At 38.2% G+C, this 27518-nt stretch overlaps 1 protein-coding gene across 1 annotated transcript; it reads left to right on the top strand.

The window, feature by feature from the left end:
* Positions 1 to 2776: 2776 nt before the first annotated feature.
* LOC145983095 (bumetanide-sensitive sodium-(potassium)-chloride cotransporter-like) lies at positions 2777 to 12536 on the top strand. The gene is made up of 5 exons (XM_083116367.1): positions 2777 to 2985; positions 6464 to 6742; positions 7529 to 7657; positions 8060 to 8211; positions 12418 to 12536. Exons 1-5 carry the CDS (start codon positions 2777 to 2779, stop codon positions 12534 to 12536), a joined length of 888 nt encoding a protein of 295 aa, XP_082972493.1.
* The last annotated feature ends 14982 nt before the right edge of the window (positions 12537 to 27518 follow it).

Below are 27518 nucleotides of genomic sequence, written 5' to 3'. Positions count from 1 at the left end.
CGTGCTATTTTTCCTTTCAACTAATTCCTTGACTTTAGGTTAATCATAACAATAGGATAAATTATGAAACAAATGATAATGAATATGGGATTTTGCCAGTTATTACGAATTACCTGACACAATCATAATTAAGCAGGCTCGTCCTTACCGTCGCCATCAGCGAACGGGAAAGAAAAGTGATGTTACGTAACAAAAATTATAAATGTAAATATGATGGAAGAGTACTTATTTCATCTCTCACGAAATCTCCTACAAAACCGGAATATATGAAATATATGTATCTTAACACACGTTTTTGATTTCTATATTTAACTAGTCGAGACCGAGAACGGGAGAGAAATTTCAATCCGAGAGACCGAGATACTGACAAGTCTCGTTTCTTCTTGACACCTCCCTAATCGAGTTGTTCTGTTTGTTATTGGCAATTATTATCATTATTCTTCCTCTGTAGGTAAATCATAACAACGATTTATGATCAAATAAACCAGATAAAAAGGCAAGAATAAGAAAGTCATGCCTGCCCGGGACTCCATCCCAGAACCTTATTTTAAGAGATTTGAAATTCTGGAGAAGGCATCCGTGTTTCGCGTGGCTTTCTCTTTCCTCTACTTCTGTTATTTTATCATGCATATATAATTAAAACGGATCTGAGAAAATATGTAGCGATTCATATTAGTGTTGGTTAGATGTTACAGATGCGAACTTCAACCTGGAATAACCTGCTTCATATGTGGTTGAACATGAAATTTTCTTACACTATGACAAATTCTTTTTTTTTTTAGTTTTTGTTCTGTGCACACATAAGATAATCTGTACTGGACCTTTCGTTTAAAGTAGGATACGAACCACTACGTGCCTCCACCATGTATCGAACCCGGGATCCTCGATTACAAGGCGACGACGTTATCACTACGCCATCGAGGAGGCCCCGTGACAAAATGTTATTCACTCGATTCTTACCATAATGTATTTCAACATTTACATTATCGTTTTCTTTTTCTTGTTTATTTTTGTTAACTACTTTTATACGACTCTTTTTGTGTCTTCGAATTTCTTCTTGTTTCAGGAAAAAATAATATATGCAGGCTTTATAAAAATCCCTCCGTGCAAATAGATAGAAGGCTCACTCTCGAGAACCAATTTATAAATAACATAACCATTGGGAAACTATTCGAACGTTAACTGATATAAATGCAGATGAAACAATACTTACAGGTACTAACGAAATAACTATTCTTGTATAGGCTCACAAGCAACAGATATCTGGTGAGTCATTCACTCTTGCTAACTACGGGCGAAGGTCACTGAACTAAAGGGTGGCAAGGAGGCGTCTGCTCTACCAAACTAGCAGACGATGTCACATGTTCCTGTTATCATTGAGGAGGAACGCAGCTTTCATATCAAACTAGAGACGTATGTTTTGGTCCCGTAGAACACTTTCTTGTCGTGGCCTTGAAGTTACCTGAGGACAGTCGCTTCTGTGCAAGAAAGATATATTCCCATTGAGGTGAAGAAAAGAGCTTCTTTACCCCCCTTCGTGACCATCTCCGAATGAGTCGAGACTTTGCGTGCCATATGTGCTATATATGTGCGATTATGTGCGCGAAAAATTTCCAATTGTGCGAGCTTAATAAGAACGCAATAAGATGTCAAAATCCGCGGATCAGGGTAACTCCTCTCTACGACTTTTAGATAATAAGCTCAAACTTCGTCCTCCATATGTGCTGATTTCAAGCTTCTGTTTGGGTTATTTTGCGTCGCATTTTTACCTCTTGCTGTAATCGCGACGATGAACATGATACGAATGCTATGCTACATTTAAGCATCGACAGGTTTCGAACCAGGATCCTCTGGCTTTGTAGAGAGTTCCGGGATTTCTATTTTTATTTCTATTTGGTATTTTAAGACCACTTTATGCACAGTAAGGCTAAACGGGACTGCATCTACAGTTTAAAGTGGGACCCGAACCACTATGTGCCTCCACCGGGTATCGAACCCGGGACTCCTTGATTACAAGGCGACGCCGATACTACTGAGCCATCGGGAAGTCTAAAAGAGAGAGTTAGGGTGACTATGCTAATGAAGAATTGAAAGTAGCAGAACGACTAATTATTCTTTAGTCAACATTGGGATCGTTAATGAATATTATGAATGTCAGTTCAAATTGTAAAACAAAACTACATTTCCAGAGTGCGTTACAAAGTTACTCACTTTATACGACCCTTGGTGAGCGCCGGAACCGCTTGAACAGGTGAACAAATTACCAATTCTCCCTCGTCGGGATCGAACCCAGATCTCTCGCATGGCATCAAACACCCGCCCTAACGACTGAGCTACCGCGGCACATATAGTACGTATAATAGCCTTTGTAATTAAGGCGAGTTATTTTAGCGTTTCGTTCTACGTATTTAGGTGAATCATTTTCTGACATATAAAGTGTATCTCTTCTCGGTTCTGCGACTTGGCTTGAGAAGAGTCGATTTTCTGACGAACAACATTCCACCTGACAAGTCACGTGACTTTCCTGCATTTCCTGGACCTGTTGGCTTTTGCATGAAAGACGAGTTGCTCTTGAGACAGACAGAATCACCTGATCACCTAAAGGTGCAATGTGTGTTGCCTACCATCCTGCATTATTTACTGCCATTAAAGTCTTATGGGGAAGAACTTTTTTTCCACCACTGTACTATGATTGCTACACATGGGAATAATTAGAATAATTTTAATTAAATATAAATTTCAGGAGCGTTTTACCAGCCGCCAAAGAAACACCTTAATGAAGAAAGGCTACGGCTGGCTGAAGCTTCAGAAGCTTAAAGCATTCTACTCAATCGTGGACGGGATGAACTTCGAGGATGGAGCCCGCGCACTCATGCAGGCTTCAGGAATTGGCAAGTTGAAGCCCAACATCCTGCTCATGGGCTACAAGAGCAAGTGGAAGTCCTGCGAACCGGAAGAAATGATATCATACTTTAACGTTCTGCAGTAAGTACTCTACTCATATTGCTTGAAGTTGGTTACTTAGTTAGCATTTATAGATATCAAGGAAAATTGTTTCTGATGACTTCTGCATGTTCGAATTTTGGAATAAATAGAGGTCGAAACGGTGTAACAGCTCCAAAAACTATTTCAACATTTTGCTAGGAAAAACAGTTTTTCACCTACCAGTGTCTAAGACAGAAGTGGAAAATAATCTCAAAATCCTCCTCCGTATAAGTATTTCTGTGATAATATTGCACGTGAGTAGGTGAGGCACTTAGGTTTATTGGTTCCTCTGCATATGTATTCGGTGAGGAAGATTCACATGAGTAGATGAGGCACTTAGGTTCATTGGCGCCTCTGTATATGTATTCGGTGAGGAAGAATCACGTGAGTAGGTGAGGCACTGAGGTTCATTAGCTCCTTTGTATATATATATATATTCGGTGAGGATGTTTCACGTGAGCAGTTTAGGCAGTTTGGTTCGCTGACTACCTCTGCACAAGTATTCGGTGAGAAGTTTCACGTGAGTAGGCAAGGCACTTAGTATTACTGGATCCGTCTCTATAAGCATTTTGTGAAGAAGGTGCACGTGAGTAAGCGAGGTATTTAAGTTTATTGGCTACTAAGTTTTTGATCAGGAAGTTGCACGTGGGATGGGGAGGCACTTAGTTTCATTGACTCCTCTGATATAAGTATTCAGTGAGGAAGCTTCACTTGAGTAGGTGAGGCACTTTGGTTCACTTTCTCCCTATGCATAATTATTCTGTGAGGAAGTTGCACGTGGGTAGGCGAGGCACTTAAGTTTATTGGCTCCTATGTACTCGATGAGATGAGGTGAGAACACGTGGGTGTTTGAAGCCTTTAGTTTTATTGGTTCCTCTGCATATGTATTCGGTGAGGAAGTTTCACGAGAGTAGGTGAGGCACTTTGGTTCACTGGCTCCGTTTGTATCAGTATTCGGTGAGGAACTTTCACGTGAGTAGGTAAGGCACTTAGGATTTCTGGATCCCTTTGTATAATCATTTTGTGAAAAAGGTGCACCTGAGTAGGCGAGGTACTTAAGTTGATTGGCTACTAATTATTTGATGAAGTTTCAAGTGGGTGGGCGAGGCACTTAGTTTCATTGGCTTCTCTGCATAAGTATTAAGTGAGGAAATTTCACGTGAGTAGGTAAGGCACTTTGGTACACTGGCTCCCTCAACTAAGTATTCGGTGAGGAAGTTTCACGTGAGTAGGTAGAGAACTTCGGTCCACTGACTTCTCTGCATAAGTATTTGGCGAGGAAGTTGCTCGTGTGTAGGTAAGGCACTTAGGATTACTGGCTCATTCTGTATAAGCATTTTGTGAAGAAGTTGCACGTGAGTAGGCGAGGCACTTAAGTTGATTTGTTACTAAGTATTCGATGAGGAAGTTTCACATGAGTGGGTGAGGCACTTTTGCTCATAGGCTCCCTCGCCTAAGTATTCGGTGAGGAAGTTTCACGTGAGTAGGTGGGGCACTTTGGTTCAGTGGCCCCCTTTGCATAGGTATTCGGCGAGGACGTGTCACGTGAGTAGGTAAGTCACTTAGGATTACTGGCTCCTTCTGTATAAGCATTTTGTTAGGAAGTTACACGTGAGTAGGCGAGGCACTTAAGTTAATTGGCTACTAAGTATTCGATGAGGAAGTTTCACGTGAGTAGGTGAGGCTCTTTGGTTCACTGGCTCCCTCGCCTAAGTATTCGGTGAGGGAGTTTCACGTGAGTAGGTGGGGCACTTTGGTTCACTGGCTTCCTTTGCATAAGTATTCGGCCGGGAAGTTTCACGTGAGTAGGTAAGGCACTTAGGTTCATTGTCCAGGAGGAAAAATCTGTGAGGCTGTTGAGGTCTGAGTTTTTTCACATTAATTTTTAAATTAGAGATGAAGACCAGATCAAATATGTCCGAGGAGAGTCTAACCTGGTTGGAGTCCATTTCTGCACGTCGTAAGGTGACGACAACAAGTTGTAAGGGTTTCTTGGTAGCCCGAATGTTACTTTCCGGCGAGTCTCCCTGGTTGGAAGGTAGCGGTCTTTCTTTGAGACGTCGAAAAGTGTCCACATGGAAGCCGAGTTTCTTTAATGCATAGAAGATGCTTTCCTCTGAGTAGTCCCGAGGAACATGACGAATAACAAACTACCTTACGGTAGTTCTTTGCAGCTGAGGCTACTGCTATAGATATGGACATCTTGGAGCGCTCATCTTGTAGATATAGCCAAGCCTTATTAAAGTCGGAGACATTTTTGCAGGTAATCTTGAGTAGATTAGGCAGACAGACGGATGTAGGAGGCGTGGAGTTTACCGTACTCAGTTCCGCAAAGACGTGTGCGGGGTGAGCGGAATTGACGAAAATCAGGCGAATGTATTTTTTGGTGCATCATATTGTTGAAAGCCATATGATGTAGACGAACAGTTGTAAGACGGAGCTTCATTCCAGGTCGAACTCTACCTGCGGCATTTCGCCCGTGTTCCAGACGTCGAAGACCGAGACATCCTATCTCTTCAAGTCCGAGGCTGGGAGTCGCGAGGTGTAGACACATATACCCGACCTTTTAAATTAACGATTCGTGGCGTGTTCTTTTCATTATTTCACCACTGTCATTTCTTCGATACAAGGCTCTGTAATTCACCAATAGCAACAAAGCAAACTTGTACCTTATTGGTTCGTATTGGTTTTTCAATATATCTAACGCTCATCAAGTGTAAATAAATTATTATGTTTAAGAATTAAAAAAGGATACTGCTTATTGAGTTGTATATGTTGTTTAGCTATTTACAACGTTTCGCGGAAAATGTAACTTTAATCACTTAAATTATTCCACACATCTTTACTAAAATTCATAACTAATTTACATACATTTACAGTTACAAATTATGCGAGTGCTTTTAAATAAAAAGGGTTGCGTATAGTTTTGCTACTCAAACGCACTTTGAACATTTTGCACTTCAACAAAAATTTGTTTCCATTTATTGGTAGGAGATTTTTTTTATAAGGTCTCTATTCGGATACTACAATAATTACTTCAATATACTATATCGTAAGCTCCGTAAACTCAAAAAGTTCTCTCAATGTGGTGTTGCGTATAATTTTTGCGCAAAATTTGTAATATAATATTAGCTACGAATTTCAAAATCATCATTGTATGTTCTCCGTAAACTACTAGACGTGACGTGTAATACTACTGCTTTTATCTTGTATACTATAAAGTTTATTAGCTTTCAAATTGCCTTCAATTTGCTATTACACAATTTGTAAGTCGCCAAGAAAAATGTCTACAAATTTAATATTGGAAGGCAGAAAATTAAAATTTTATTTTCATCTTCCTGTTATAATTTTCACCAAGTACAATGTATTGTAAAATAAATAATATGGTACCACCTTAATCACGGTGTTCTTTGCTAAATTCACTTAAAAAATGGTTTCGGTTACTTATCTAACAAAATCTTTGATTTGCATTTTACAGTGATGGATTCGATAATGCCATGGGAGTAGCGATATTCCGTCTAAAGGAAGGACTGGAGGACGCCAATACAAAGACAAATGAAGGGTCCGTTACAACTCAAGAGACGTTCAAGGGAAACGGATATGTTAATAATGCATACTCAGGATCTACTGAAAGTCTCGATTGTATTGATTCATCAACACCACGAGGAAGTGAGCCAGAGACGTCCGCCTGTAGTGATGCAGACACTCCAGCAGAAATAACGAGTAAGTCTTTTGTTCGAGTTCTAACAAAGATATTGTTACATATCTCATGAATAACCTACGAAGTTTCATTAACTGCAATGTTCCACATACAGGATTACTGCTGCTATGAGCAGGACCCCGTAGCGAGCGGAAGTCTAAAGGGGCTGAAGCTCATGGCGTCATGCACATAGGACACCATTTGTCATTCGCCGACTTGCCATAAGATTCTTGCTCAACAATGAACATAGTGGGAGATGTACGTAGGTACGTATATTCGATATACGTATATTCAAAATACGTATATAATCTCTCAACATTGTCAATTGATAAAGAAGTTGCAAAATTGGTCAATTTTGATAGGGTAATTGACGATTTCTAATTATTTTCTTTCTTTTGTTTCTTGTATGTATGCATTGCTTGCATTGTAGAATTATTTCTCTTGTAGTCTATGCTTGTAACAACCGTAGACTACAAGAGAAGTATTTTCTTTCTGATATATCAGTCGGGCTTTGTAAATATTTTAATGGTAATACGATTAAGATTTGTTTCCATGACAGAAAAACACTACATTAAAAAAACAACAACGTGACATTTCGACCTTCTATGAGGGTCTTCGTCAGACTTGATACTAAACTAAAATGAAGTGTTTATAAAAAGTGAAAGTCATAAATCCCTAAACAACGTTCATTCTTCCATGTATATTCTGAATATTTTTAGCAATTCTATTACAACCATTTCCATAAATTTTGCATAGGTTTCTTATTTATCAACTCTTAATCGAACCGTAAACAGTGAGTATATGAAATTTCCCACTAAGAGCATTTCTTCATTTCTTTTCAAGAACACAATTTGCCCCTCCGGATAGCCCTGCTCTGAAGAAGAAAGGCAACAAGCTGAAAGAGCAAGCGAAGAATCCATACGAAATATTTATGATGAAGAAGAGAGAACAAGCAAAAATACTTATGAACCAGTATGTATGATATTTGTTTTGCGTCTCGCACAAGGAAATACATGTATGACACACTTATCCAAGAAAATCATAGCAAAAATTTATCGGATCAAATTCACACAGTATTGCTCTGGTCAACATAGTTAACGTTATTTATTTCATTAGAGATCGAAATATAAATTGAGTAAATCTCTTTCTCGCTCTCTCTTACAGAAACATACATATAAAAAAATGTAAATTCCATGTGTGTGTTTGGCAAAGTAGTAATAAGTAATACATGTAATTTCTGTTATTCAGACATAAGATTATGCAACAACTTTAGAGTGATATTACAGTTATAGACATCGGAACTAGAGACAGTGAATGTTATTCAAAAAGTTATAACTGTAAAGAAAACAATCTTAAGTATTTCTATATACACAGAACTGAAAATGGACAAGCATTATCAGACGTTGAAGCTAATGTTAAAGACAATGAAAATAGTGAAGGATGCTCGCAAAATCCTGCATTTGATATCAAAAATATTCCACAAAAGGATCGAACTATCGATGTCTGGTGGTTATATGGTGATGGAGGTAAGCTCTTACGATTTACACCATTTTCTCCTCTTTCATAGTTTAGTTCTACGATTATTGAGAAAGATAAATTTAATTGTAACTTATTAATGCAGATTGAATATGATAGGGTGAAAATTCTAATTATACATGGCAGAAACGAGATGAAATACCGACTTCCCTGAACACAGAAGTTATTGAAATATTTTAATATTAGTAATATCACAGACAGTATTCACAGAAGCACACTAAACTTTTTATAGCCAATAGTTGGATGGACCTTGAATTTTTAGAAAAAAAGTTTCGGGATTTTTCGTTTCTAAAATGGCACTATTTTTTCAGATGTAAAGCACATTTGGATTAGAATTTTGCTCCTTTAGTCTATGGGCCAAGTGGTCAAAATCAAGAATTCGGTATAATTTGGGAGTACTAATTTTCCTCTATACCACAGTTAACTATATGGGTGTGTAAGGATACCAAAAAAAAACATGAGTGCCATCTCAAAGTGGTAGCTAATAGAAATGGCGACCAATCCAAGATGGCGGATGTTGATATTTGAAAAAACAACTCATCTCTGAAATCAATGGTCCGGTTTCAACGATCTTCTTTTCAAATGAAAGCTTAATATGTGCTCTATATTTAATGTTATTTTACGTTTTTCGATAGGAGCGACCGCTAAGTAGTTAATCACGAATTAGTAATAAAAATCGTATTCTTTACTATTTATTTTATGTTTATCATTAATTTATTAATAATATAGGCATCTGAGAAGAAAATGTTCCAAACAAAAAATGTAGTGTAAACGCTTACCTTTAATTTGACATATTTCACTTGTTGGTTTTGACCTCAGAATTTATATAAAGCAATGAATTATGCAGTGTGTGAAGCGAATTCGTCTAGCAGGATGTGTCCTTACTCCTATTTAATTACACCTATTGTAATTGGTATTGACTATTGAATAGTATATTACTGTTATATACATGCAATAACATTTAATAATAAGAATAAGAATAAAAATTGTTATTGTTAGAATTGTTAAAGTAATGCTAATAATAATAAGTGTTACTGTTATTATCATTATCAGTTGTTGTTGTAGTACTAACTAGCCATGAATTTTGTTTAAATGTTACCCATGTTCATGGAAGAATGTTATTGATTGATTGAAATTAAAATTTTGGATGCGTCTGCACTTATACTATTTGCAACCATCACATTATACGGGGTCAAGCCCCTTAAAATGTACATAAAAATCACCATGCGGGTTTCTAAAATCTCTTTAACCAGGGTATAAACCGAGGCTGTATTGGGGCACTCAGCACATATATGGTCAAAAAACAGGGCGACATGCAACCATACAAAGGTAGCATCCCCGATGGCTTAATGTAACGTCGTCGCCTTGTAATCAAGGAGCCCCGGGTTCGATACCCTGTGGAGGCACATAGTGAGTCTCACACAAGAGTCTTACCTTTCAAAAAAAATCAAATGTTCGCAGTAAATTAGCATCACATCGCATGTTATATCATTTTGACAATATTTTTATTTTCCAAATTTCACATAATATCTTCCACAACTATTCATTATTATTTTTCGATACGTTGGATTACGTAGGTAGGATTTTTTTCATGAAGAACCCGAAAGTCTATAGAAAAGCGTGCATTTGACAATAGTTAGAGGGAAATGGTAAGGAGATAACAATTTCTAATGTTCCTCATTATGTGTATCAATTGTGACTAATGTATTCATATATACTACTTTTTAACTTACCATAAATAAAAATATATTTTTTATTTTCAGTTATTTCGCAATTATGTTTCCAATTATAGTTTTTGGTCGTTTAAAGTTATGCTCATTATTGTAATATGTAGCCTATATATTTCTGATTGCTTACACTCAGACATCACAAATTTGGATATTCCCTTTTCATATTGAAATTTCATCCTAAGCAAAGAAAGCATAATTTTCCAGAACAGGACTATATATGTCACATTTTTTTTTTGCAAACAATGCATTGATGGTTATTTCTAGATAATTTTGCAAAATTTCTGGATGGGACGACCTTGGTTAGCCAACGCCTGGCTACGACAACAATTACGTACAATGTGAAGGGAATTATATTTGGAAAAATCTACACAATCCAAAATACCTGGCAATTCACCTGATTGCATTTCTAAATTATCTTGAAAACTTGAATAGCTTTGGTGTCATTATATTACTTTAACTTATCTGGACAATGTATTTTTTATTTGCCTGCAACCTTATGTAGACATTTTCTAGATTGTCATTTATCTATTCTAAAACTACATTTCGAGAGAGCATCTTTTCTATCGTTCTTGAGGTGAATTTCAGTAAAATTCAATACGTACCATATTTGCACAAACTCAAAATATAGTACTTTATTGCACACTGTAATTTTGATTTCATTGGCAACCCATGCACTCTGTTAAGATTCTAAAGAAGGGACCGGTCCCGTGGTGGAGTGGTTAGCACATCGCGCTACGACGCCAGGGGTTCCGGGTTTGAATCCCGGCCTGAACATGGATGTTTGAGTATCCATTCATCAATTTTCATCATATCATCACTCATCCACTTCTTTGCAAATTAGCCAAAAGTGGCACAAAAGTCGAAGTAAAATAAAACTGAGGCTAACACCAGTGCGTGTACTTGTCACTCCTGTGTGAAATGTTACATTTATTTCTAAAGGTTTGTTTCCAAGTGCCAATTGACGCTGTGACGTCGATTTGAAAGCTGCCGTGTATTAAATTAACATAAATTTGAACCCGTTATCAAAAACAAAGTAAAACAAATCGAAGAACTAAAATCATTACCCCATTTATAAAAAGCTGGCTGGGAAGTGCTCAGCACAGGCAATGAACAACACAGAAGCTTTATACTAGCTGTGGGTCAAGGCGACAGAGGCTCGTTAGCCTGCAGTGTCAGGTGAAGTAAAGTTGCGAATTGAGTTACTTCTTTAAAGGTCACCCGCCACCAACTTACACCCCTCGACTAGTCTGAATTAGTGCCATGGCCCATATATATTTTTTTAAGTTCATGTGGTTATAAAAACCAAACAGCAATGTATTAGATCAGAATATAATTGTCTTGAATTATTTTTTACCTCTTCTGTTGATTTTATTTTTTATTTGATTTGTTGTTTCAAGTCCACTTTATGCACAGTAAGGCTAAGCGGGACTGGTCCTACAGTTTAAAGTGGGATCCGAACCACTTGTGCCTTCACCGGGTATCGAACCCTTCTGTTGATAATTTCTGACACACAGCACCCAAACAATTTTGACGTAGTACACAATTTTGACTGACATGGGTTTTATCAAGAACTTCCTCTCTGATAACAAGTTGTTCCCTTGTTCCTCAGCTGAACCATAAGCACTTAACCTTGAACTGCACTGTACTCAATAGCATGTACTGCGTAAAAATACTTCTTTTCAATTAAGTTGATAAGTATCGTTCACTCACCTGTAACAATAGAAAGCTTCAACGATATAACAAAATAATTAATAGACTGTATAAGCACTCGAGATTAGCAGTTTTCACTGTGTGGGAAAAAGATCAATATTTCTCGGAGTCTGCAGTGAATGAAACTTTTCCACAATATTGTATATTAAACTTATCCCATATCAATTCTACAATTGTATTCGTATAAATCAGGTAGTACTCGTATAAATAGACTTAGTCCAATCTTCTGCCAGACAAATATCCTACCAGAGAAATTCTCATAAATATTTCACCAATATTGTTTATTCCAAATATTGTTTCGCCAGCTATGTTTCGACCATGAAAAGACTCTTAGAAATCATTAAGAATTCGAGAATATCGAAATATTTCTTGCTTATCTCCACATGGAAAATTATCGTAGCGGAACGTTCTCGACACGTTTCATGGGTCTCCCCGGTGGCGCCTTGTAGCTAATCAAGGGGTCCTGGGTTCGATACCCGCTGGAGGCACATAGTGGTTCGGATCCCACTTTAAACTGTAGCTCCAGTCCCGATTAAGTTACTTTGCATGAAGTAGACTTAAAATACCAAGTCAATCGGCACATTTCATAAGTTACAAATCACGATAAAACCTTTTAAAATTTCGGAGAAAATTGGTGTCAACATTAACATCTAATAGATTGATATTGTGTGGTATGTATTGTATAACAAGCAATTTGATATATGTCAAAAGTATCTTGTACTTACTTCATAATAATCTGTAAATTTTCCTCTTCAGGCCTCACATTACTTCTCCCGTACATAATCACTACCAGACAAAACTGGTCGAATTGTAAACTGCGCATTTTCGCTCTGGCCAACAAGAAGAATCAGATGGAAATAGAAGAGAGAAGGTAATCTACTGTATTATATTTACCAGTTCATGTTCATTTTTGTATAAATTGTGGAATTAAAATGTAAATGAATGAATAATAAATCAGAGTTTGTATACAGGGAATGTCCATTAAATGTTTCATTTAGATACCGAACTGAACTTAGGACATTCTATTAATGAAGATGAATATATTTTGAGATCTGAAAACGTTCCTATGGCGGAAACCAAAGACGTGTGGATGCTGTGACTGAGAGTTGTATAACAGATTCTAAAAAGAACTGAAGTAGTCTGCATGTATTAACATATTCAAATTCAAATTTATCTGACGTTGCCGAGCTCCAGCCTGGGGCATTTGCATGTACTATCAACATTACTTATATAAAAGTGAATTTACAGAACAATCCACAGAATTAAATATATTGTAATTCGATAAAAGAACCATTTGCAGTTACTCGCGTTTAGATCTACATTTGTTTAAAAAAGGATTTAATGTGGACATATATTAAACCCTGTTAGAGTATTAAATATAGTAGAAATTAGTACATGAACTCTTACAACGGTATAAGCACTGGCGTGATTATTCAGGCATACGGTATTCAAAGTATACAGGGTGTCATTTTAATGACGCCCACGGACCTCAGAAACGTATAGAGGACATCAAAACAAACTACTTTTCTCAGTAACATTGTTCTCTTTGGTACATCGTTTCGGCACTACAATCGTTCAAAAAAGCCCGTTTTGTCGCCTGAATGCTGGCAACCCAACACAACATTTGCTCGCATTTGTGACATCATTTCCTGTCGTGCCAGGGTTGCCAGAAACACACATAGTCTGTGAAAATATAACATACCTACAACCAGCTCATTATGTATTCTATAGCAAAGCGACAAAACGAGTTCAGTAACCAAACGGGAAGTGAACCGACGATATGAAAAATGGTAGAAAATCACAGGAAATGACGTCACAGATACGATCAAATGTTGTGTTGGATTGCCAGCATTCAGGCGGCAAAACGGGCTTTTTTGAACGACTGTACCGCCAAAACGATGTACCAAAGATAACAATGTGACTGAGAAACGTTGCTTGTTTTGATGTCCTCTATACATTTCTGAGGTACTTGGGCGCTATTAAAATGAAAGCCTGTATAACATTTTTACAACACAGATGTACAGTGATGTTCCAGGACAATATAAACTATACATTGTTCTTAGTGATATATGAAGTAGTTCGCTACAACCATACGCTACAACATTATAAAATCACAAAATATAGTAATACTAGCTGATTACCAGGCGTTGCGCGGGTGTTTAATGAATTCTAACTATAGCGTAAAATTTAACTAATTTTATTTACAGGTATTTAAAAGTATAAGCACAGTATACAAATTATGAAGTAATATCTTTTACAAATTCACTATAATATAAATTAAACAACAATTTATGAACAACATTTTTAGTTCCACCTCCTGGAGCAACAATAAATAAATTGAACGACATTGGGAGTGTCACTATTCATCTTAGCGACCCTGAAAACTATGGATTCCACACTAATATCGGTCGTTTTCGATTATTTTTACATGTCACCCTCTTCCCACCCCAACCCTAGGGATGCCAGGAGTGTCTTGGATTTGAATGGCATTGGAAGTGTCACCATTCATCTTAGCGACACCGAAAACTATCGATTCCTCACTACATGTCACCTCCTTCGTTCCCCCTACAACTAAGGGTGCCAGGGGTGTCTTGGAGTTGAAATGCATTGGGAGTGTCACTATTCATCTTAGCGAACCAGAAAACTATGGATTCCATACTAATATTGGTCGTTTTTTATTATTTTTACATGTCACCCACTTCCCCCCCCCCCCTAGGGGTGCCAGGGGTATCTTAACCCCACAGTATTTCATTCCACATTGTAAGTCATATGTGTACCAAGTTTGGTTATCGTGAATGTCACCAATTAGCTTAGCAACTCCAAAAACTATTGCTTCGACACTTATCTTGGTAATTTTTGACATTTTAATTTTCACTCCCTCTCAACCCCCATCCCGATAGGTGATGAACTTGGAGTTGAACGGCGTTAGGAGTTCCTAGTTTGGTTGCAATCGCTCCACGTGGTCGGGAATTATGCCGGAACAAACATATATACATACACACACACACACACACACACACACACACACACACATACATACTTACATCCATTTTTATATATTATATTAATTTATTACATAAATATATTCTTTACTTACCATGTTGCCAGTGCTCAGTGGGAAAAGTAATATTGTCACCCTGTTTTGGTACTGATATTCAAACTTTTAACTACAGTATAAAACTGATCCAGAGAGGCGCCAGAAGTTATTCGGCCATAGTTAATAAGCAACGTGAAAGTAACAATGGTGGAATTAATCGTATAACAATATGACATTGTCTTTGTAACAATATGTATTTGATGCGCAGAAACAGATCTCAACCTTCATGCAGTTAACATTTGCTCCTTTGAGGTTAAAATATTTGCCTGAAAAATGACTTCTAATTTATTCGATCAGAGTACGAGATACAACAGGTATGTTCTTCTTGCAGTATGGCGAGCCTCCTATCAAAGTTCAGAATCGATTACTATGATTGACAACGTGACAAAGGATCCCGAGGAATCTAGCAGGAACTTCTTCAAGGATCTGATCCAGGATTTCCGGGAAACATCGGGAAGAGAAGACGGTTTGTATTCAGTTAATACCTATTGAACCATTGCTTCCATAACCACGAATGTAAAATACATACTAAGTAAGGGGATATGTAATATATGTGGTCTTGATGGACCAGTCGGTAGATCGTCTTACTGACTCGCAGGAGACCCGGGTTCGATTCCAGATGTGGGTGAGCTAAGGTGGGAACTTTTCCCACCTTCTCCCTGCGAAAAGCGACCCTTGGTTTCACAAAGCCTCTAACAAATGTGCAGCTGAGAGCATCACTGGGGGGATATAGGCGGCTGGAGGGTGTTGCTGATCATCACCTCCAAAAAATGATCCAAACCATGAACTTTTTCAGGCCCCACCTCCACATCTCTTTAATATGGCAAGATAATTTTAATTCTTTGCCACAATGTGTTCCCAAAAGTTTTGTAAAATCATTGCAAAGATAAACAATCCGGAATGCTACTTAGGACATTAAAATACAAAAGTTAAGTTTTGATTATAACATACTGTGTATTAATCCTGCTCCACATGAAGTACAAATTAAATTACTTTTTTATTTATACTTCATTTTTTCCTAGTGAAACTTGTACGCTAGACAAAAGCGTTCTTAGAACTGTGTGCAATCTTAAAGTTTGGAATCAATAAACATACACTTCAGAGTTTGAAAATGTTAATATTGGATAAGGATTAAACACTAAAGTTTCTTGAGTTATACATTTAGAAAAAACTTAGAGTGAGTTTCTTGGTCACTTGTCCAACATAAACATAAAAACTCAGTATAGTTAATGATATAGAACGCTGTAAATATTGCAGTTTGTCAACACTAATACATTGTTTGTTTCAACAATGTTTTCCTAAACCACATTTCCCATAATTTATGCCACTTTAATACTATAAGACAATAATCGTGCACTATTATTTTTTGTTCGAACTGTATTTTAATGTCTTTAGGTTGTGTCATAACAGAGAGTGAATTGGTGTCAGTGAAAGGAAAGACCAGACGCCATCTTCGACTTCGAGAACTGTTGTTAGAAAATTCCAAAGATTCATCTTTAGTCGTAATGTAAGTATGTCTAATAACCAGTAAATATATAGAGTTGGTTTAACTATGCATTAACTTGTCTTTTTCCCAGAAATAAATTTGGGAGGGGATGTTTTAAGTGGGATTGAAATTTCCATCTGGGTGGCGTAAGATAGTTTATTTTGGGGTGTAAGGGTAAATGTAGGCCGTGTCCGAATCGGTAGCTGCTGCCACCTAGTACAGTTATAGTTCGAATCCGCGACGTAGATGTAGTTGGAGAGTAGAGGTGGAAGGTGAGACAAGTGCACACTTCAACCCCAGGCCCGTAGCTAGAGGGGGGGCAGGGGGCAACTGCCCCCCCTGAGAGCATGCTTTGCCCCCCTGTGCAAAATACAGAACACATTCCTACCTGGAATTCTCACTAATCTTTACAATTATATCCTGTATTACTCTAGCAACACGAAGGTGTGTCGGATTCCGTATAATGTCGTATCAGGATTGGGGGGATTCCCTTCCAGATTCAGATTTCGGAAAATGATTTCGCAATTTTCAGTATCTAGAACAGTTGTGACACTTTGATTGATTGATTGATTTAGTTTATTTTACTTCGCGTTTTGTGCCTCTTGGCTAATTTGCGAAGATGGGGATGAGTGATGAAATGATGAAAGTGATGAATGGACATTCACAAACAACCAAGCCCGACCAGGATTCGAACCCGGGACCCTTGGTGTCGCAGCGCGATGTAGTTGTGACACTTTGAGTAGTCTTGTATTAAAAGTGTCTAATGTATTTGGATGGTTTTTTTTCCTCGAATGTGTTGCTATGAAGTTTGAACTGCATAATTTCATAATTTTTTGTTTCCCAAGTCTATCTTTTGGTAATAGCGAGAGAGAGGTAGTGGATATTTGATTTTTGTTACTTAGCATTTCTTTTCTGCCACATCCAGCTAATCGTGGAGATGAGTGATGACGTGAAATTGATGAAGAGACACTCACAAACAGTGCTGCAACCACAAGGAGACAGGGGCATTGTCGTCGTCCCCCCCCAATCTTGGAGGGAAGTCCAATCTAGGGGGGCAAACATTGAAAACATGACTAGCAGAATCTAAGAATAACAGGACAAATGGATACTCAAGATGGAATAAGTTTTCAAGTGTTTCTTGCATTTTTCTTCCAGACGGCTAAGGGCACTTACAGGGGGCACAGAGTGGCAATTGCCCCCCCGATTTCAAATTTTATACAAATAAAAGTACATTTCGTAAAATTTTCTTGCTCGCAAGCATAATATCTACTATTCTTATAGTCCGTAGTGCAGAGCCGCAGCTAGGGGTCAGTGGGAGTCAACCCTGGGCCAAAACGATCTAAATGAAGAAAAAAAATGTTAAAGAGATTCCCATGGCGCCTAGTGAAATTATTTGCACCCAATTAAATCAATATTGTTTTCAGTTTGCAAATATTTGGATCTAAAGATTTTCCTGCTTGCTTCGATCCCAATATGATTATTTTCTGTAATACATTCTAAATTACCTGAGAGAGAAGTAAGGCCAGATATATACTTCAGATTGTTGTCGCACATTTGAGAGACAATTTGAGGGATGAATCGATCATGTCAAATGTATTTAAATAATATATATATATATATATATATATATATATATTAAAGAAACTTTGAATACGTACACAATTTAGAGTTAACATGTTGCATATGTATTTTCTTATTTTATGTCGCTCCATGTTGCATGTGTGTAAAAAATATGTTGTACATGAAAGTTATACGTGTCATATGTGCAAAAAGAATAATGTTCGTCATGCATATTCTGTCTTTCAAAAATACAGTTTGTATGCTTGTTTTCCATTATTAGTTAATATTTCAAATTATTTGTTCAAACACAAATGCTTTAGCATCGACTTGTACCTCCTTTTGCATGATTTACGACAATAATAACGTCCTTTTAATGCTACTATTGTTACTACCACTACCACCACTATATTACTATTATTATAATTGGCATGTTTGTCCTGGTACTTGACCCCTCTCCATATAAAGATTTGTGGTTTCGCCTCTGCTCACAAAGAACATTCACGCCCAGGCTCTAACCTGGAATCCCTGGCTTCGTAGTGTGTTATGTAACCATCCCTCCATGGAGGTCGGCTAGTGGAAGATGTAGGACAGCTTACTGGCTCAAATTATTATCAAACACGATGAAAATGTGATAGTGTTTCACATTTATTATTTCGGTTAGAAAGCGATAAAATTTGTAGTTTGAGACGGGTTACACTAAGCATCTTATGAAATATAAATGTGAATTTCAAATCTTATGAATCATTTCTCTATGCAAACGCATTAAATATGATAAGCAACATAGGTGTGTGTCATGATATCCATTTTATAAAGGGAAAGTTAAGTTTTAACCCTGACTGTTTGCATGATATCGTTTCCATAGCATGTTATATATATTGCTCTCGAGAATTTTAAACGGCAGTAAAAATTAATTACATTTGCAACTGCGAAGCTTATAATGGGATTGCATACATTAAGGTCATAAGATGCCATATTTCGATTGCTTGTAACATCGAAAGAAGAATTAGACGAGTAAATAGTCATTGATAAAAGTTGCCTTCCTTGATGATCTGTACACACTGTGAAAATTTTCGATGTTATCAGGCGGCACCCTATGAAGAAAATGAAAAGTATAAAAAAGCTGCAGTGAAATAAATACGATTGAAAATCTCTCAAATTATTTTCTATTTATTTTCTTATATTTATAATATTACATTGTGTCTGTAGCAGACGTTGTCTGTTAAAGTACCTCATGCACAACCTAATTTTTTGACAAATAATTATGTCAACTCTTCTGCTATGGAGTGGATTCTCCTAATTTTGTTCATATATATCTTAAGCCATTCTGTGACTGGCAGAAATCAGTATCAGCATAAAAAAAAACCTGATATTTTGGGTTTGTACGCTTCTGCTCAAAAAGTGGTGGCGATAAGTGGTCCAGAGATCTCGCTTTTTCGGAAATGGGGTAAGGCGAAGGAAGCCCCTTAGATCATTTGGTTTCGTACCATAGTCATTAAGGAAGGTATTTTTTCATGACGTAAAGAGGATACATTTCCCTCTATAAAACTTGATATGAAATATGAATGATGACACTGTAATCCAAGAAGTCATTGATCAATCAAAGGATTCTTATTTGTTTCATGTATTTCAATGACACAATATTTTGCAAAATGGTTAACGTAACCAGTAGGCAAACATTGTCTGTAGTGATGCAAGTCTCTCCCCTTTGAAGAAAATAGGAGCCATGTTTTAGCAAGCAGGCCTACAAACAATTATACAATTTTTTACACAATTCATCAAAGTGTAGATAACATGCAGGGACGTAGCTAGGTTGATCAGTTTGGGGGGGCCCAAACGTAAGATTTTTTCTATCAAACTATTATAAATTAACAAACTATTTATACACCATATAAGCCTATACTGTATACATACATTATATATGTATATGTGTGTGTGTGTGTGTGTGTATAGTCTTGGAAAGAAAAGGAGCAAGGGCCTCCTCGGTAGCGCATTGTAGCATCGTCGCCTTGTAATCAAGGGGTTCCGGGTTCGACACCCGGTGGATGCTCATAGTGGTTCAGATCTCACTTTACACTGTAGAACCAGCCCCGATTAGCCTTACTGTGCATAAAGTGGACTTAAAACACCAGTTCAATTAATCAATCAATCGAAAGGTTCAAGGTTCGATCCCTGGTGGTCAGGCCGGTAGCCAGAATTTGATTTCGGAAGGGGCTTATCCCTTATCGGCAGCCGCCATCTAAAGTCGAAAAGGTTGTGGGGAGCAGTAAATGCGCTGAAGATGAATTTCTTGGTATATTGCAACTTAACATATACAAAGATGTTTAATCCTGTTAATGAAGTAAATTTAATTACTACTACACATTATTTAAATCAGATATTTGTAGGATTTCGGGAAAAAGCTGCAGCCCCCGAGCCCCTTCCCTGGGTATGTGCCTGCTTGTATTAGTTCCAAAATTTCTGTGCTCTTCCAACATCGTGAGGACAATTTGGGAAGTACTTGAAAGCAATATGGAAGCAAATTCTGCTCTCGAAACTATGGGACTCGATGTGATGACCACGCGCAACCGAATGAAAGAACTCTTCATAGGCCTAGTCCCTCAATATTAATTTTACTGACTAATTGTAAGTTTTTCTTGGTCTACTCGATGACGCAGTTGTAGCGTCGCCGCCTTGTAATCAAGGGGTCCCGGGTTCGATACCCGGTGGAGGCACATCGTGGTTCGAATCCCCATCCTTACTGTGCATACAGTGGACTTAAAACTCGAACTCGATAACTCGAACAACTTTGCTTCTTTTCACACTACTCTTATAGTTTTTCTTCCAAAGAATTCCACTGAGTACCTACGAAACCAGAGGTCCAAGGTTCGGACATTGGACAGGTATGGTTGTATCATGTCTGTCGCATCGCTATTGCTTCGGCTCATCATTCATCCTTATCGTCGCATTTAACCCAAGGGGTAGAAAAGCGACGTAATATAGAAATATATAAATGATTAATTGGTTTATTTTACTTCGCTTTTCTGACACTTTTTGGCTAATCGTGAAGATGAAGATGACAATGAGTGATGTGAAATTGATGAGAGGACCATCATAGAGAACACACACGCCCAGTCCGGGATTCGAACCCAAGACCCCTGGCATCGTTGTTAACCACTGCACAACAAATAGAAACAGAAAATGCTTGATAAGTTATTTGCTTCTCCATAACTCATGATTATATTATAAGTATTATTCGCTGTATGACTAGGGATTAATTATATTTATATGTCTAGCCAACCTAGCCACCTAAGCAGCACCAGCTTCCGCATTTGCAGGTGGAGGCTAAATGAAGAAAAGTCACAGAAAGTCAGAAATATATATAAATTTTGTAACATAATACTTATAGAGCATGCAGATGGCTGTAAAAACAATTGCTACATACCTAGTTTCCTTCCTTAATTGAAACGTGGTTTATTCTTCATTATACATGAGATCAACCACCCTGGGAGTCGAACCCAGGATCTTGTGTGGTTGTCAGACTCTCTTTTAGAATGCCAATATGTTGAATATTTGGTCGATCAGTCGATCCTGATCTATTGTTTCCAGAGGAAGACAATCTGGCAGCTTCTCATTCGACATTTTACTCGCGATGTAGGAAAACGAGATCACAAACACTTCGTGATGCTATCTTCTCGCGTTTACAGAAGTTTACACCGCTCGGACCACACATCCTACTTCAAACTATCTGACAGATATAAACTGTCCACCCATCAACAGATAACCGACCGCTTCGATGTTTCTCCGAAATTTCAGAAAGTGGCCTTTCCCTCCTTGCAGGGCAGGTCATTATCAGGAGGGTTGACTCAAGACTAGTAGTCTTGGGGTTGACTGCATGTGAGAAGAACCGCTATGTCATTCATTCCAGCGCCTAAAAAGGGACAAGCGATAGAATTCTGTTCTTGGAATTTGAAACGCATGGGGATATCTTTTCTGAACCATAAAATAATTATCCCAGAAAGTTCTAGCCACCCGTAGCTAAATCTTCCTGTTTATGTCGTCTTTTCGGCGCCCATGGTGCCAGTGCAGGGCCAGATGAAGAGAAAGTGCGGGTTTTGGGGGGGATCCTGGATCTGGTGTGCAGCAGGGAGGAAAAGTGCATTTTCAATAGCTCTCAGACTTCCCTGACCGGGGCGGACCACAAAACCATTAACTGCATCCCCTCCCAATACATCTGTTTGTGTTCAACAAGCAAGAAACAGGGAAATAGGAAAGAAATGCCTTGCTTGGGTTCGTGCTACTGAAAATTGAAGAAGTGTTTCAAACTGCAAGCAAACTTTACTGAAGAATTATTTTGCAATATTTGTCATCAAAGTAAAATTTAAAGCAAATACAGAACAGTTTCCCGGGGCCACGTGGACGTTTGCCGGGGCCGGTGCCCCCGCGTGCCCCCCCCCCTAACGACGTCCCTGATAACATGTAACCTTTATTATTTAATGAATTCGATTTTTCTTGCATAACACAACATACTAATGGTGGTGTTGGATTCTCGTTAGATTCCTTTGTGTGTAAAAATATTGCATACTGTAAATTAGAGTACATTATGAAGCACAATTTATAAAGGACTTCCTTAATCAGTTATGCAGAGAAGCCCAAAGTTACATATTAATCGTCTATTAATATTATTGACATGTAAATATAAAGTAGATAAAATCCCAATTATCCTATATATGTTAAACTTCATCTTTGTATTCTTTGTTAGTCCGAAAGGTCATTATCGAAATATTGTTATTTGATGTTGCTCGAACTCTTTTTGCTCGTTGCATTTTCAAGATATCATCCCTTTCCTGTTACCATAGAATAGTTAGAACCTAACCTAACCTAACCTAACTAGTCTATGCTGTTACTCATCACTTTTGGAGGAGGGGGGCAAGCGCCCCTCTGTACCCTGCTATATCTGCCAATGCAACACAATATATTAAAAATTTGCCCCCTCTAGGATTGACTTTGCCCCCCCCCTAGTAAGAAATCCTGGCTACGGGCCTGGACGTCAGAACTGCCGTAAACCATCGCGTTTCAGAACTATTTGCTGTGGTACTTTTAGGTGCCTCACCCGGTATATACAACACATACACACATCTTAGTACATAGTACATGTGTAAATTAACCCTAATTGTTGCTTTCGATTTTAACAGGAGCCTGACAATGCCTCGGAAAGGAATGGTCTCCGCTCCCTTGTACCTGGCGTGGTTGGAAACATTAACAAGAGACATGCCACCTTTCTTATTAGTCAGAGGAAACCAATCTTCAGTTCTCACATTTTACAGTTAGTATTCACATATTGTTTACACCGGATATCCGCGGCTGTGTTGCATACATTTCAGATTTAAGTCCGAATATTTATGAAAGTTATAAGTATGTTTTGAAGCTAGTGTGTAGGTCTTGTATATACTCTGCAATAAAGTGTAAATAAATATATAGTGCTTTTTTATTAAGAAAATTTTATTGACATAATAATAGCTATGGTAGCTATGAAATCAGTTCTAGTGGATCACCTCCAGAAAAGAATTATTTCAGGTTTTTTATGATTGGACAACACATTTTATGCAAATTTTTTGGCCTCTTGTTCACTGACGGTTTATATCAGATTTAAGCAATTCGCATACCACGAGGGCTCAACATTCGCCACTCACTTGTCGTTTATACGAAAGTGAAACGCACTGTCAGAATAGGTTCTATTTTCTTACAACTTCGATTCATTTGCACCACCAATGAGAACATTAAAAGAAACTTAGTCTCTAAATTGTACCTCAATATAAAGATAAATACCTACGTAAGAAAGATATGAACATTAGTTTCAAATTTGGTAGGGTTAAATATTCTACAACAATTATATTAATAGGATTTGCAGTTTATTTCAATCCCACAGTTGTTTGCGAAACACTTCAGGTTAAACAAAAGTCCTCTCAAATTACCTTTTATTGATTTTTACATAACATGGACAATGCCTTGTCGAAGAGGTGAAGTGGACATCAGTTAAATATTAGGGCTGAGCCAATACCGATACTAGAGGTATCGGTTGAAATTTTTTCACCGATACCAGCCGACACCATTGTTTTTTAGTCGCTAAAGCGCAGCCGAAGCCATTATTTGTTTATTTTCAAAGGTTCGTTCACCTTTTCCAACTTACATTTGGCTTTGAAAAAAAATGAAAAATATGTATTTGTTAATTGAACGTGGAATCAAGTTCCGTGAACAGCAAGTACGTGACAAAGATCTATACGCAGATAAGACTCGCGGTCAAGTATCTTGCAAATCAAGGGTAACCTGAAATTATCCGCTTAGGAGTTCCTTGGAAGTCTACCAGGCTTTGTTCCCACAGATGCGGTCTCGTGTAACAATAATCCCAATAAGGTCCCGGTGCCAATAAGTCACCTGGTGTATTGTGGACATCTCTCTCCTCAGCCAAAACAGTCATCGCCCTGTCAGTGGTGCACGTGTCTCAGACATAGTACATAGCATATTCCTGGAAATTCAAATACCTGGGCTAAACCCCCTTTTTCTTTCCAACTTTAGACTTCTGTTTGTCCAGATCTGGATAACTGGGTTTCAACAGGCGTGTTTTGGCGACACAGGGAACGCGACAAGGGAATAATTTATTTTAACGACAGTGGATGGCACTTACCTTCTGGAAAGTGTAGTGGTAGGTTTGGAATTCCTTCCACGCCAAGGGATAGTACTAAGCATTTTGATACTTTTTTAGAAATCATTTACCGAAAGTATATATGTCGAAAGCAAAGTCAAGTCGGAATATCACTGTACTGAAATCAGTCACCTGATGTATAAGCAAGAGACTGGCAAGTTATCATTCTCTCCTTACATTTCGTTAATTATTTATTATTCTGTTTGTTAAAGGACAAAAAAGAGACGAGGTAGGGTTTACATTACAGTTTTACTGTTAGTTTTTTTAGACGTCGTGTCCGGAGCTGGTAAATCGCCAATTATTCTTGCGTGATCCCTTAGTTCAAAGGAGGTTGAAGAGGCATAATCACATTTTTCAACATTGGGGGTGGGGGGTGGGGCACGATCGCCTCGCTCTTAGCTTCTCATAATATTTTTCTCATATTTGAAACACCTGATCGATTGTCGCTGATCTATAAAAAATCTGTAAAGTTGTGATTCATTGTTGCAAGAGAGCTTCGTTTGGTGGGTTAATTTATTCATCGCTCCTTGTCAAACATACTTATGTACAAAATGTAACAATACTAAACACACACACACACACACCCATACATATGTATATGTATATACACACACGCGCGCGCACGCACACGCACGCACGCACCTGTTTTTCAAGGTTGATCTCGAAGGAAACATGATAGTCAATAATGTTGACAAGCTGCATCCTAATAACGTAAGACTAGTGGCGTATTTTAGATGGGAGGAATCGAAGTTGAGATCTCCTAAATGTCCTCGAATCGGGTAATTTGTGGTTGTAATCACTTGACTGGTTGTAATCCGGTGGCTTGTCTGCCAAGATAAAGTCAACTGTCCTTGCGCCCACAGTTTTGCAACCAAACATATCCGCTACTGCCTCTGTAAATTACAATCCAAAAGCAAAAAATCGACTTATACTCTGTCCCAGCTAACAATGGAGCAGGCAAACGAAAAGAAGTCTCTGCGCAAATAGCGACGCGAGACGGCTGCACCAATGAACACGAAAGATGAACGGAATTGCGTGGAGTAGGGGAAAGTGACTTCAGTTACCAGCCTTCCCAGCAGCATGTACTGCTTCGCTCTGGCCACTCGATATTCCTTCGCTTCCTATGCGTGGCTTGCTCCACAGTTATCTGGGACAGGGTATACTAAGCATTAGGAATCAAAGCTGATGCAGTTCTCTTAATCGTATTGGAATGTTGTATCTGAAGAATTGGGTACAGGTTTGGAATGAAATAATAACGTCTTTGACACAGACGTTTTCACTTTTCCTGTTGGTTTGTGTAGTTCATGTGGGGCTCCTCGATTTGTAGAGGTAATGTCGTCGCCTTGTGATCAAGGTGTTCCGGTATCGATACCCGGTGGAGGTACAAGACACATTGGTTTCGATACCACTTAAAAACTGTAGGCCCAGTCCCGATTAGCCTTTCTGTGTAAAGTGAACTTAAAACAAGAAACCAAACTAAGTTCACCCACGTGCAGTCACTGTCGATGCACTGAGTAACAAGCATACAGCAAATAATGGTCGAGTAGAAAAGAGGTTCCTGCTCTTCGATGTTATCAGATTTTTTACTGAAAACAAGTTCACAGTCAACATTTGAATGCAGGGGGGATAAAACAGCAAATGCAAATTTTGACAAGCCGTACATTTAGCGTACGGACCAAGATCTGAACCGTACGTTCGTACATGGCATGCAATTTCCGTACATGTACGGTCAGGACCGTAAGGTTTGCAACGCTGCGCTTTCACCACTCGATTTTCCTCCTCCTCCTCCTCCTCTGCCGATATGCGTGGCCCTGCTCCACAGTTAGCTTGGACAGGATATAGACGGGATGGGAGAAAATATGTGGCAACGCTTTCGACTGTCAACCATGGCACGCGTTGTGGTTTCGGCAGGAAGAAGGGTGAGGTGAGGACGTGAAAGCGTGGCGATACCATCTAGTTAGCAAGTCAGTTTTCTAGCCAGTTCGAAAGCAAATAGTAAGTCACATTTTAAAGATTAGTTCCCATTGTAACCTAGTAGGGCACTAAGTCGGAAATTAAGTTCCGAAGGCAACCAGATGGAATCATGTCGTTTCTTAAGGGTTGTGATTTTTGAGAACTAAGTTTTATTTAACTTTAATACTAGGACCCGTATTTGAGTTTCAGATTTCTTCATAACGTTTCCATCACATTTTTTCCAGGGATAACCAAGTTCCGTTCTTTGACTTCAAGAGAAATCCCCTCTCTTCGTACCCGGTGGAGGCACAAGTGGTTCGGATCCTACTTTAAACTGTATGTCCAGTCCCGATTAGCCTTACTGTGCATAAAGTGGACTTAAAACACCAACTCAAACCAAACCCTCTCTTCGTATTTGATCGGAACTTCAATCCTTCCATATGGCACCACTTTGTGATCTTTAAGGAGGCAAACTAAACCGATCTTCGTGCTCATCAAAGCAAAGCGCTTTCCTGAAAACAGAATTTAAACGAAATGTAAATGAAAATTCAAGTTTCATCCAAAACATTGGTGCATTCATACATGCAATATAATAGTAATATGCAATGATAAAATATAAATTTACAGAATCCTGTCACATAATGGTCTTCCTAGAGAATTTTCTCCAACATGGAAAATTTCTACTATTCTATTTTCATGTACGTGCCATACCATATTTGCAACATTGTTCGTTCTGCAGTACAATAATACAAAAACAAAATCTTGGCATTAACAAACACAGGGATAAAGTCACTGCCGTACAGTGACCGGCACTAAAAATGGGACTCCTAGATACTGAAATACTCGCCTGTAACGAACCTGAGAGTTTAAGATTTTATATTTGTAAGAAGTTAAGATTTTAAAAATGTTTGTTACTTCGAATAATGTTCAAGTTGTTACAGATAATTATAGTTAGACTGATACAGTTGTAGTTGGAACTTTTATACATGCTTATAAATATGTCAAAATCTGTTCGTGTTGACGTCACTTTCTAATCTCAGCCGAGGAAGTGAACCCACCTAAATGTTCCTCACCTGACGACA

The sequence above is a fragment of the Lepisma saccharinum genome, unplaced genomic scaffold (genome assembly GCF_977018435.1).
Source record: "Lepisma saccharinum unplaced genomic scaffold, izLepSacc3.1 HAP1_SCAFFOLD_642, whole genome shotgun sequence".
In the NCBI taxonomy this organism is placed as follows: Eukaryota; Metazoa; Arthropoda; class Insecta; order Zygentoma; family Lepismatidae; genus Lepisma; species Lepisma saccharinum.
This window is presented reverse-complemented; position numbering and strand designations above follow the sequence as displayed.

Coding starts and splice junctions, on each gene's coding strand:
- LOC145983095 (XM_083116367.1), top strand. CDS start 2,777: ATGAAGAAAGGCTACGGCTGGCTGAAGCTTCAGAAGCTTAAAGCATTC. Junction 2,986..6,463: donor TCATACTTTAACGTTCTGCA/GTAAGTACTCTA, acceptor TGCATTTTACAG/TGATGGATTCGATAATGCCA. Junction 8,212..12,417: donor GTGGTTATATGGTGATGGAG/GTAAGCTCTTAC, acceptor TTTCCTCTTCAG/GCCTCACATTACTTCTCCCG.